Raw genomic sequence first — 12,678 nt, forward strand, 5'->3', positions numbered from 1 at the left:
GATTCTACCAAATGTTACGTCCACAGTTGTTTGTCACAGGTAAAGATTTTAAATTAATTTGACATGACATCAAAAGCCCCCCCCCTCACACGCCTGGGGGCTGGCTGATGGAAACTGCCTGGAAGTCGATTTGACAGGCTTGACTCCATTCTGCTAAAGAGGAGTTTGCCCGTAGCTCTAGGTGATTGCCAGTACTGCTTTGTTTGCTTCTTCATCTCAAACCAAATGAGATTACAGCTGAACTGGATCAATACACAACCGTTCAGCAAACAGCTCGACTTTTTAGGCGCAGTTTTATTACACAGACATGGATTCAATGTGGAAAAATCTCCAGCACTCACAAAAAGGGAAACCAAGCAAAAATCAATGTAAAAATTTTTGCCTAGCTGTACAGGCATGTGGAAACAGCTCAGTTTGTGAGTGAGACTGCACCTACTCCATTAGGCAGGGTCTTTTCTGTCTGAAGTGCAATGATGGGGACTCAGGACTGGACCCAGCTCTGCTACCTAGATGGGAAGAGGGCAATGCTCCAGGAGTGCATGATTGTTACCTGTGAATCTCACAGGCCAACAGCAAGAGAGCAGGGGAGAGGCCATAGCCCCCTTAAATCCACCTCCGCAAATTAAAATATCAAAGTTATGATTCTTTGGCCTGAGAATAAAGCACTGTTGCAAAGGGGATCTCCATTCTCTCATCCCAAGTGCAAAGAGTTTGCTCACTTGCCAGAAACTAAGACTGCATTAGCCTTCCTCAGCCCACCCTCCCTGTCTAATCTATGTTAATAAAAGCAAGGAGTGAAATGAAGTATTTTACACTTCAGGTCTTCATGCCTCAGTGCAGATATGCTCCTTTCCCTCCAGTGAGTATTTAAGACAGGGTGATTAACAGTTAAGTATCCTTGCTTCTTTCTGAGAGATCTGCTATTGCTGGGGAAGGAAAGGGAGGGAAGGGTTTGGCTACTTTTCATCATCTTTTTGGACACTTCAGGACACTGAAACCTGGTGGTGTTCCCTCTTGGCACAGAAAAATCTGTTTGGTTTGGTTGTAATGGCCCGACTCAAACCCAGCTGCAGTCACAGCTCGTCAATTCAAATTGTGTTTAACAATCTCAATGGAGGGGATTTTCTTATCTTCTTCTCTGGGTCCACCACCACAATTGTGCCAGCTGGAAAATCTTGTGGCCAAAGATGCTGAAATTTGCTTTGAACCATAGATGAGAACTTCTTTTCATTTTAGGGTAGGTTTCTATAGTCTTTACAACACCGCAGGATTCTTTAGAAAAGAACATACAAAGGCCCAGAAATTCTCCTTCAGAGGTTTGGGTAAAGTAAAATTGAAGGAGCCAGCACCAGCAGAACTGGATTTATCTACTGGCAACCCAGCAGTTTGAGTATTTCAATGTCCTGTACCCATTCAAGCTGCATTTGGGATACAGCCCAATAGCATCAGCATTTATACTAGAGAAAAACTAGTGAAGAACTGTACCTGCACAAAGCAGTAGAGCTTTGCACAAACAGCACATGTACCAAAAGCTACACTGGGACTATAAAGAAGTGGATGCCTTCTGTGTACCTACAGTTTTCTAAAGGCAACTACCATTCTGGCATCCAAGCAAAGTGATTAATTAGTTAAGAAAAATATGCTTTGAAATAAGGCAGGAATACTTGTCATCTTACAAATTAGGATTTCATTGTCCATGTAGCCACCAATTCTAATCTGGCCCCAATTTTGCCTCATTCACCAGCAGTCATCTACTAGATCTGCCTCTCTCAATTCATTCCTGTACCCCACTGACCAAAACCTTCCACTTTAAAAGAGGAAAGAAAGAGCAACACAACATCGTGCCTGGTAAAGTTACACAATGTTTATCCTAAATGTTATTCTTCCGTTGTGGGTTATATGCAGCTTAAGGTAAAGGGAAATTGTTCTAAGCTGATAATTTATTATGTTGTGCAGTAATCTATCTATATAATGATGGAAAATGATGATTAAAACTTTCCAAGAGACTCCACATGTGGATGGGCTGGAAACCACTTAGCCTTATAGCCTATCTACCGGAACTGGAAAGAGGTATTTGGGAGCAAACCAACAACCACTTCTGGAAAAGAAAAATCCTCACTCTTTCAGCTTCCAGTGGGATTTACCACTCAACTGTGCAAGACAGCTCCACACGTGCTGAGCATACTCCCAGCTGGATTAAAACCAATTTACTCACTTCCCACTCTGCTCCTCCTCCTTCCTCCCTTTGCTGTGACACAGACTGTGGTCACTGCCCTGCCTGTGCAGGACCTGACGCTTACCTCCCTCGATCCGTGGACAGGGAGCCAGCAGGGGTACGACCCAGAAGGACTGACAGAGTTAAGAGGCTTCCACTCAGTGCTGCAAACCAGCCAAGGATGAGGGGTGGAACAGGGGGAGACACAGTGAAACGAGGAGACTGTGGCTCGATTCTGCTGCAGCGCAGATCGGCACACGAGAGGCTGCTGCACTGACATCCAACGTGCACGGCACAGTAGCAGTAAAATAAAATTTGACCCAGACAGCTGTGCAGTTTTCTGATTTTGAACACATCATACCACTATTCACTTCGGAATATTAGTTGTCCTATCTCAAAAAAACCTCAAGGTGATAAAGCTGAAGCAAGAACAAGTCTAGCTCTTTAACAAGATCTGGGGCAAAAAGCAGAGAGAGTCTTTTCTCTCCGGCGAGAAAAGACTTAATATCTTAATCTTAACTTTGATCATACAGCTCCTTCTTTCATTGTCCCTCCCTTCCTTTGTACAAACAAGGGTGATTCATTCTGAAATGGTACAGAATATGGGGGCATCCAAATCATTTGTTCATCAAATGTACCATGCACACACAGAGCTACCCAGGGGGCTGTGTCTGTACTGGCTACAGTAATTTTTGAGAGAAACCCAAAGAAACTCATTTCACTATATCTCAGAGAGGATTCGCTATATTAAACCCGTGTCTGCCTTTAGCAGAAGTTGCTGTATGTAAAGAGCTACGCTACAGAGCTGAAAGGGAGGGAAGAATATGCAAGCTGAGACCGATCAACTCATTACATGTGCTATGTATCAAATACCAATTTCCCCAGCAAGGAACACTAACGTGAAAAATCCCTGACTTCTATCAGAGTGGCTGGGAATTGACGAGCAGAGCTAGAGAGAGGCTTAAGCTTGCAAGAACATAACAGAACAGTGTTTAAAAGACATTGCATACTGAACAGCACGAAGCACTACTTTCCTGCTCCTACGGAAGAAAAAGCACAGGCTCACATGAAGACAAGGTTCCCAACCAGCTATGATGACCAACTGAGAGCCAAGGAAAGAAGAATAAAGAGAAGCAAAATAAATCAGTCAGTCACACCAACCTACAAGGCTTAAAAAACAACAGCAAACACAACCCCAAAACAGATAAGCTGACTCAAGCTATCTGAGCAGCTGGTCTAGAATTTAAATGGACAGACATTTCCCGTTCCCCCCCCCTTTTTTTTTTCCTTTTTTAATGCTAGTCATCCTCAGAGGATTTTCTTAGCTTTGTTTCCCTTCTTGTTTCTAGGAAACAGAACCTCAACTAGCTACTGCAAAAAAAAAAAAAAAGAGAATAAACCAAAATGAGAGAAGGGCAGGGAAAAAGCAAAAGGGAAAAAAAAACTGAAAGGAAAGGAGGACAGAGCATCGGTCCTGCCACAAGAAGTAAAAAATTCAGTACATTTCTGTCCCCCTCATTCCTCCCACAAGACCGACTTTGTTACTCACTGCATAACCCTAACAGAGATCAAATTAAGCAACTTTGGGTTTATTTCACTTGCCGGCATAAGAACAGGCGAATGCAGGCAGCAGTTGTAAGACCTTTGGAGAGGATGTAATTTTCTCTCCTATGTTGTCTTATCTCCCAAGACAACAGCCTTATATGAAAGTGGTGGCCTAGAATATCTGCAGCACTCAGTGCCTTTAGCCTTTATAGCAGACATGAAGAAAAAGCCTCCTATAACACAAGCATCTCACCAAAAAATACCAGGGATAGCAAAGCTGCTGTCACACACTGCCAGAGCAAAAGCCTTATTAGGGTCAAAGAAGAGAAAGGATAAAAGGTTCAAAAGCCAATGAGAAGGAAAGAAAGTAATAACGTAACACTCAGTTCTTTGGCACCACTGTGGAGTTGGAATGAGCTTGGGTTGCATTGGGAACTGCTTCTTTGAGAAGATTCAGAAACTTCTCCAGGAAAGAGAAAATCCAGAAAAGCAATCATATTCAAAAAAAAAAAAATTACTTTAGGCAAACCAGAGACCAGAGTTAAGATTCTGCTCAAAGAACGCCAAAGCTTCTCATGCACAAGTCCTCATTCACATATGCATTCATATGCCTGGTTGTGGGTGAAGTCAGGATGCCAGGGGCAACTGTTTTGATCTCAACCAAATGAATCTAGGTATGTTGAAAGTGTTCTTAGGAAAATACAGAGTTGTTACGTAAATTCAGCTTTTAGGGGTAAGACAGACAGGAGGAGCAAAGCATCTGCATGTCAGGATTGCAAAACCTCAGTAGGTGAGCAGAGGGCTGAGGAAATCACTGGAGTACCTGGAGCTGAAGATGACCAAGTTGCACGGACAGGTCACGAACCAAACCCATGCTACATCAGCCTCATCTAAGAAGCTTCGGTGTCCAGTAAATTCAAACAAATAGAAACAAATAGAAACAAAATAAAGCCAATGTACCAGAAATGCCAGGATTCTTGCAAATCATTCGAAATGAGATTGGGGAAAAAAACCAAACAAAACCCACCAGCAACAAACTGAACTTGCATTGACTTAGTAAGGTCTGCACCAGTACCCCTCTCATGTTTTTCTCCTTAACTAATGCTAGTTTTGTTAGAGGTTGTCTTGACTGCAGCAAATCACAACAGCCTCACAAAACAGGTCAGCCGTGGCACAAAAGCAGCAAGTCATATAAGCCATTAAACTGTTACAACACACATCTTGTATAGGTTTCCTGCCCAGGCCATGAGATGCTACCACCACCAAGTAAGAACAGGAATTCCCCTGTAAAGCCCTAAGGAACCACATAACCTTTTAATTACCCAAAAGAATCCCCAGGTGTCCTCATGCTTCATTAAACCAATGTTAGGCACACACAAGCTCATCAGAGGACATCGCTATTAACAAAACTAATCTATCTTTAGCTATGCAAGAGCCCAAAACATCTGTTTACTGCACTTGTTTTCTTCTCTCTCTCCTTGCCCTCTTCAAGCGTGAATATATTCAGTGTCAGAAAAGATGCATAGGAAGAGGCAACACACTGGAATATATTTGCCTGGCTCCAAAGAGTTCAAGCATAAAGGATGCTCTCAAGCGCAAATGTGGATCTCAAATTGTCTGCAGTTTAACAGACTGCCCACTGACAGAAAAAGAGGGAATGGGCAGAAATTAAACCACATGAAATTCCATTTGAACACAAAGGGGGGGGAAAAAAAACCAAACCCAAACACCCCACTTATTTTTTTTTCTTTTTCTCTCTTTTTTTTTTTGTTTTGTTTTGTTACTGTAAGAGTAGTCACACACTGGAACATGCTGCCCAGAGAGGTTGTGGAGTCTCCATCTTTGGAGATACTCAAAAGCCGCCTGGCCATGGTCCTGGGCAACCTGCTCTAGGTGACCCTGCTTGAGCATGGGGGTTGGCCTAGATGATCTCAAGAGGTTTCTCCCAACTACAATGATTCTGTGATTCTGTGAACTATGATATCACCAGGATGGGCAAAAATTTCTAGTCAGTTTTACGGACCCCATCTCTCATTTTGGCCACAAACACAGAATCCTTAAGTGTTGCTAGCCTGTTTCCTGTACACTTAAAAATGTCATCTATAATTGTTGTGGAAGTTCCTTTCTTCTAATTCCATCTTTCATGTCTTAACAGTATGCCTATGCAACGCCACTTGGAGATACTGCCCTTCCCCTTCTCCTTTAGCTTGCTGACCAGCAGAATAAACTAGCTTGGAGGAAGAGTCAAGCTCATATGGACTTCTGCAACCCAGAGAGCTGGAGTGTTGTAGCATAGTGCTACATTAGGCAGTGAAGGCTTCCCCTGAAGAGTCACTCTTCTGTCTTCCCAATCTATTCCCACTACAGTATCATATCTTTTCATTGGAGTCATAGATATACCCCATCTCAACAGCCACGCTTCTACTGGCAGGATAAAATGTTTTTCCTCCCCAGTTTTTCAAAATGCCATCTATTACGAGACCTCTACCCGCCTCTTTCACAGTCCCTTTAAAAATTTCCAGGGGCTTCGTTCTTTCAGACAAGTCCCATCGCACAGATCAGCAACAATAACATGCTCTGCTCCTCCATGGGTACGTGCCCTTTGGGTGAGCTCTACCTTCAGCAGCAAGATCAGGATCTGGGCCCCAATGTCTATGATTTTGCTAAGTATACAACTCACAAAGCCACCTCTCCAGCCCTCAGCTATCTCCCTCCAGGTAGCTCTTCTGCTGTCCGTCAAAGTCTCCTTCTGGTTATCTCTATTTGGATTTAGACCGCTGTTGATAGATGTGCTCACTCCAGAGAACCCACATGCAAGGGGCTGTCAGCCTGAAATCTTTCTCCACATTTGGTTGAGGAACAAGGTAAGTCATAAACTGCAGGGCATATACAGGAAGGCTTTTGTCAATTCATTGAAAGCATCACCTGCTCCATTAGGTACTCACTGGCTTGAGCATCGCATGGAGTTACGTGCAAGTTCACCACACTAGAGAGCATAGTTAAACAGCCCACAATTTAACACCCAGCTTAGAGAAGAGGGAGAGGAGTTCCATTAAAAGGGATCCCACTAAAACTTGACAGTTAAATGCAATCCCTCTCCCTTACCAATTACACTAACAGTGCTGAGTCTCATCATTCTCCAGTGTTAAAAGAATAAAGAATGGTAAATAGCCTCCCTATAGAAGACTATAGTGGAAACACCCTGAATCTTCATGTTGATACATCAGTCCTGGTTTATCTTAGCTTTGAAGAATGTGGTTAGTGACTCACCCTGCTGGATAAGCAACGAGGCCAGTTCTGGGGTCGCAGGCCAATCCTCTGCCTCCCGACACAGTTATCCCCAACACCTTCTCCAAAGTCACCTAGTGCATTTGAAAAAGAAAACAAGAAGTATTATCAAGTATGAGTGCAGTTCAAATGGACCCATACACAGATGCTGATGGTCTGGTTCACACTGGCACTGAGAAGAATCACAGCACCTAAAAATTCACTGACAAGCACCCAGGTACAGAAGCAACCCTACTCAGTTTTCAACACAGGCACAGTAAAATACTGCTGGGTACAGAGAAGGAGTTATCAATCCACTGATTACTTTGTCTATGCCAGAGCATTGCAAAGACAGTGGACTGCAAGCAGCAGATGGTACTGGTGAGAAGCTGGGTTGCACATTCATTGCCCACTGATTCCCATCCTCCCAGCAAGAGCAGCAAACCACTTTCTCCAGAGCTCTTTCCCAAAAATTGTTTCCAGGTTGACCTGTTCTCTTTATATCCTCCATCCAGTGGTAGATGGTTCAGCCTGTCCCAGCCCCATATTCCTAGGAACTGAACAGTCAATTTTTTCCCACAATGCTTGAATTGGAAATCACATCCAGCGGACCAGGGCAACCCTCCCCAGGAATCTCAAGAGACGGAACAGCTTACATGACTGGGTTCACAAGCCCAAATACCAATGACCCATGCAAGAGACAGTAATCCAACATGCAAAGATCTCGACTATTTTTAGGAAAAGAAAAGAAATGCAACTGGGAAAGCTACTTCGAAGATACAAAGATTCATAGCCAGGCCTCTGTGCCAAGAAGCTGGGAAAAGCAAAAACAAACGGGGAAAGGACAGGGACAGACGGACAAGACACAATATTTTGGGGAGCACTCCCTGGAAGAGAAAGGATCAGAATTTAGCAATTACCCCAAAGCAAAAGGTTGCAGTGGGATTACACTGTACAAGATCTGGTCTGTAGCATGAAAGGACTCAACCTCTGAGCACAAACCAGTTCTCAGCCCTGGGGTTGTTTTGACCGACACAAAATTATTCTCTTTCCTTTACATTTGCACAGCTTGATTTTATTTATTATATATTTGATGCATACATTCCTCCTCAGCATTGCTGTCCCTGCCAAACTCATAGATTTTACTGGGTCATGGTCTTCTGTTTTTAATTATCATCATCTAAGTTATATTTGGTTGAGGCCTTAAGGGCATGGACGCGGCATAAGAAGTTACTATTGTAATAATTACTACTATCTTTAATAGCTGCCCTGAAGACGAACATCTTGTATTTATACCCACATGGTGCACAAAAGGCAGGGGCAGGGCAGGTTCCCCACGCCACCCTGACCACACAGCTTACCAGACCTGAGGAGTTCAGCTACAGGGTGAAGAAACAAGGTCTCACTGAGCTCGTGGCCCAGGTTACAGAAGTACCCCCCCCAGAGAACCACCTTGCTTCAACAGGTAAAGCAGGGCTGAGGTGCCACCACTTAAAAGTGAGCCGTCCATGCTTTAGCTAGTTCAAATTTGGCCTGCCTTCAAACCAGTGACACGGAAAATGGAAGATTTCATACCCCAGTCTCTGGAACAACTTGGTCTTTTTTTCCCTTTTAGTAATAATATACCCCAGATACTTTGAGACGGTATGAGAGAACACCAAATTGTCCCCTTCCCTTGCAAAATGAGTATCTCTGTAAACATGGCTTTTACAGAACTCCACTAGATTTTTGTTTAGTATAAGAACATACAATTAAAAATCCATTTACAAATCCACCGGTAAAGAAAGGAAATAGTTTTGTTCCAGCTTAATGTTGGAACAAAAATGTTGGGGGGGGGGGGGGGGAAGGAGTGAGGGAGGCTAGGGAGATATCTACTCTTCCAGGCATGTTAACAATACTTCAAAACACATTTATTTTTAAAGCAGCCTCACAAATGCACAGAAAGAAGAACCCAATCCTTCTACTGCTGAGATTCCAGCTCATATCAGCAGTCCCCAGCCCATTAAACTAAGAGAGGTTTAAATTCCTATAGAAACCGCATTCTTGACAGCAAAGGAGGAAGTGGAAGAGACATGTGCCATTCAAGTGCTCCAATCTAGATAAGGCACCAATTACTTGGTGCTGTCAGCAAACATCAATTTAGCAATGCTGTGCTTACGCTGCTCAGCACAGGCTTTAGCTCAGGCTGGCTGTAATTGCAACTATCCTAAAAGGTACTATTTGACCTTGGCTATGCAGCTATTAAGCAGCAATTCAGCAACCTACTTTCACCAACAGGTACATTTTTGCTCTGCAAGGATGTATATCGAGCCTCTCAGTGTGTGCTGAGCTGATCTTACAGCTGCCTGCGCTGGAGGGGACAGTTCCTTCCTCCCTCACCCCAATGACACCTCCCCGCCCCCCCCCACTTTTCCCTTGCGCCAGCACTGGAATGGCAACTGCCTACCCAACAGGCCAAACCAGCAGAAAACCATGTTGTAGTTTTTGTATTCTGTTTGCCAGCCTGGGGAAGCCACAGGGAGCTCAAAGCCAGGTAGAAGAAAAACTGTCCCCTCTCACTGGCAGCTACATCAATCTAGCTGTACCTCCAAAACCCACCCTGTACTTGATGGTGTGGAAAAATCTGCCCCCTCCTAGTCTTTAAGAGGGAGAAAAACCAAACAAGAGCACTAACTGATTCGTCTTGGCACTCTCACCCCACCAACAGCAAAATGCCACACCTGCTCCAGCTTCCTCTCTCTCTCTAGGGTCTGCGGAGGCCCCATGCCGCTCTGCCTATAGGCTATTTGTGGCAATGCCAGGAGGTGGAAAGTCTACCTTTCTCCTATGGTCAGCACACAGCTTGACACAAAAGGAGTAGCTCAGTCTTCGGGTCCAATTATTCTACTGCCAGTGAGCATCTTCTGGCCTCCAACAGACCACTCATTCCATTAGAAAAAGACAACAACTATCAAGGCCATACCACTGGTATTAATAGACCTTGTGCCGCAGAAACAGATACCTGTGTCCAGAGGCTCATAACTAACTTTCTGAAGAAGATTCCCCCTCTTTTGCTCCTAGTCTTATCTTTAAAACCTTCCTAATGTAAAGAATCTGAAAGGCAACCCCATGAGCCTATCCAATGGATGCTCTTACAACACCTCCGCATGATAATCCTTGAGTATTAAAAACAACTTGCTTCAAAAAGGAGTACACACAAATTTAGAATTTGGTCTTACGACACTTGTGAGCCCCACTCCCACCACCCTGCCCACAATCCACCACAGCTTTATCCCCATGACCAACCTCCAGACTAGGTGACATAAGAGGAAGACATAGTCAGTCACCTGCCACAAAACTTCTCGGAGGAATGAAAAACATTTCAGAGAGAAGAAACAATAGGCAACAACACAGTATAAATTGGATTCCTCTCAACTTGCCAGCTAAAACAAAGAAATTATTAATATAGTTAATTAGGGCAGGAGTACACCAACTTTAACTTCCTAATCTGGAATTAAGATTTGTCAGCAAAGGGAAAATTTGTCGATACAGGTCTGCCATTATCCCACCTCTGAAGTTACGACTTATAACAAGGTAGAAACCCACTTCCTCATGTGGCAAGCACAGTCTCCCAGTCCTACACAGCCATAACCACTGCCATTCATACAAGTCTCCCAGCTGGTACTTCAGCACATCCCAGTCAGAAATAAATTCCCTGACACACCTTTCCAAGTCTGATCTGAGCTAACCACAGGACCTGGAGAGTCCCCCTGCAGACCTGAGAGACTGTATTCGTTACCAATAGCTCCCACGTTGGCCCAATTTGCTTCCCACAGTCATCAGACATGTCACTGCTTGCTCAGGCCTTCACAGGCAATCAATGGGCCACCTCATCACCCTCATCCAAGCCTGGAAACAACTGCAAGATCACTTTGTGCGCCTAAATTAGAGGCGCAGAGAGAAGGCCAGCTATCCACATTTGTTACTTCATCTCGAGGCTTCTATTAATAGTATTTGGCACTTTCAGTCAAGGTTCTCTATGCGATTTGCAAGTGTTATCAAATCAACCCACACGCAACGTGCTTCTGCAGCTCACTTTGCATTGCCACTATGCTACCTGTAACCACCCCATCTCCATTCTTTTAAGGTCAATTTTTTTTCAAATTTGGAGGCTCAATACACACTCTTAGGCACCAAAACCAGAATCAGCTGTGTAACTAACACCTGTCTTACAAAACCTGATATTTACCCATTTTACAGGCTTAAATCTAAATTTGGCTGCTCGGAGTTGCACAAACATGTAAAGAAATTTTAGTGCCTAAGCAGATCACTTGCCCTGTTCCTTCCACATCAGATCCCAAGATCATCAGATAGTTCCCACACCTGGTAGGACCAGACCAGCAGAGTCCTGAATTGCAGGATACAAACAGGTATTCATGGCAGCCAGGCCTTCCCAGGGAGAGGGGTCTTGCTGCAGCCCAATCCCTCCTGGAAGTCAAAGGGCATGTCTAAGAGCAGCCCTTGCTTCCCTTGGGCATGGTCCCACGCAGGAGGGGAAAGCCCACGCTCACGTGACAAAGCCATGCCACCTCTGCCTTACTACTGAGATACAGATAATCCTTTCAGAAAGCCTGGTCTAAACAGCCCAGGCCAGCCTTGTTTGTCCTTACAGGAAACAAGATGCATGACCAGTTGTTCCCAGCTCTCAGAGAGGGAGTTTCGTACTTGCACGAGCTCTTTCTGTTGTTTTGAGGAAGCTACCACAAGCAATTGTTTCCACGCGCTAAAAGGACAACACAGATATCCTTGAAGGATCAGCCCAACTTCAGCCCCCTGCAAACACTCTCCTCCTTCCCATTGTTTTGCATCTCTTTGGGGTCTAGACCGCAAAGCCACACAGGAGGCACAGGAGGCAAACACTGTGGCCTGCGCATCTAGGCAGCACGCTGTTAGAAAGCGATAGTAAACACACCCAGCGCAGTAACAATTTCCACCAAAATGGGTGCCAAAGGGGACAACCTAGTCACAGTGAGAGTCTTGCCCGACCTGAGCTCACAGGCGCTTTCGCTCCAGCTACACTGTTTTACTACTGAGCCACCGCTGCTGGGGAGGAGCTCCTGTGTCTATGCCTGCTTACCCACCAGCAGACTTCTGCAAGTCTGGCTTCACCTTAAAGAAAGAAAGGAAAAGAAAATTTCAAGGGAAAGCCATTTTTAACACTAGCATCCCTCAAAGAGTTTCAACTGTAGGCTGCATGATGCTGCTACCCACCCCATCACCCTCCCAGGCCAGCAAAAGACTAAGTAGTAGTTAAGTAGTATTTCAGCCCCTCTTCCCCATACTCATATGCTCAAGAAATTAAAGAGTTTTCTGACTCGATCACCTCACCTTCTGCCTTCTAATACTATCCACGTTCTCTTCTGGGCCCAAAAACTTATCATTCTCTATAAATGCAATTTATTTAAGCATGGAAATAAAGAAGCAAAGCATTTGAGAGGATTTGAGAGGCAACTCTCCAGTGCCCAAAAAAAGCACCGAGGAGAGAAAACTGGTGTTATTGTACAGGGCTGCCCATATGTCCCAGTACCTACGGCATTAGGCAGGAGGCTACAGTCTGGGAAAACCATGTCCAGCAAGCAGATGTGTCTGGTCCAGACTTCATGAGATTGGCC

The 12,678-nt window shown here is 44.5% G+C and overlaps 1 protein-coding gene across 1 annotated transcript in view; it reads right to left on the bottom strand.

Moving 5' to 3' along the window:
• Positions 1–12,678, bottom strand: part of MAPKBP1 (mitogen-activated protein kinase binding protein 1) — a 102,001-nt gene that overhangs the window by 65,949 nt on the left and 23,374 nt on the right. Inside the window, exon 2 of the mRNA XM_075152095.1 lies at positions 7,031–7,122. Coding sequence (XP_075008196.1) covers positions 7,031–7,122 — 92 coding nt within the window. The remainder of the gene's footprint in view (positions 1–7,030; positions 7,123–12,678) is intronic.

The sequence above is a fragment of the Calonectris borealis genome, chromosome 5, assembly GCF_964195595.1.
Source record: "Calonectris borealis chromosome 5, bCalBor7.hap1.2, whole genome shotgun sequence".
Lineage (NCBI taxonomy): Eukaryota > Metazoa > Chordata > Aves > Procellariiformes > Procellariidae > Calonectris > Calonectris borealis.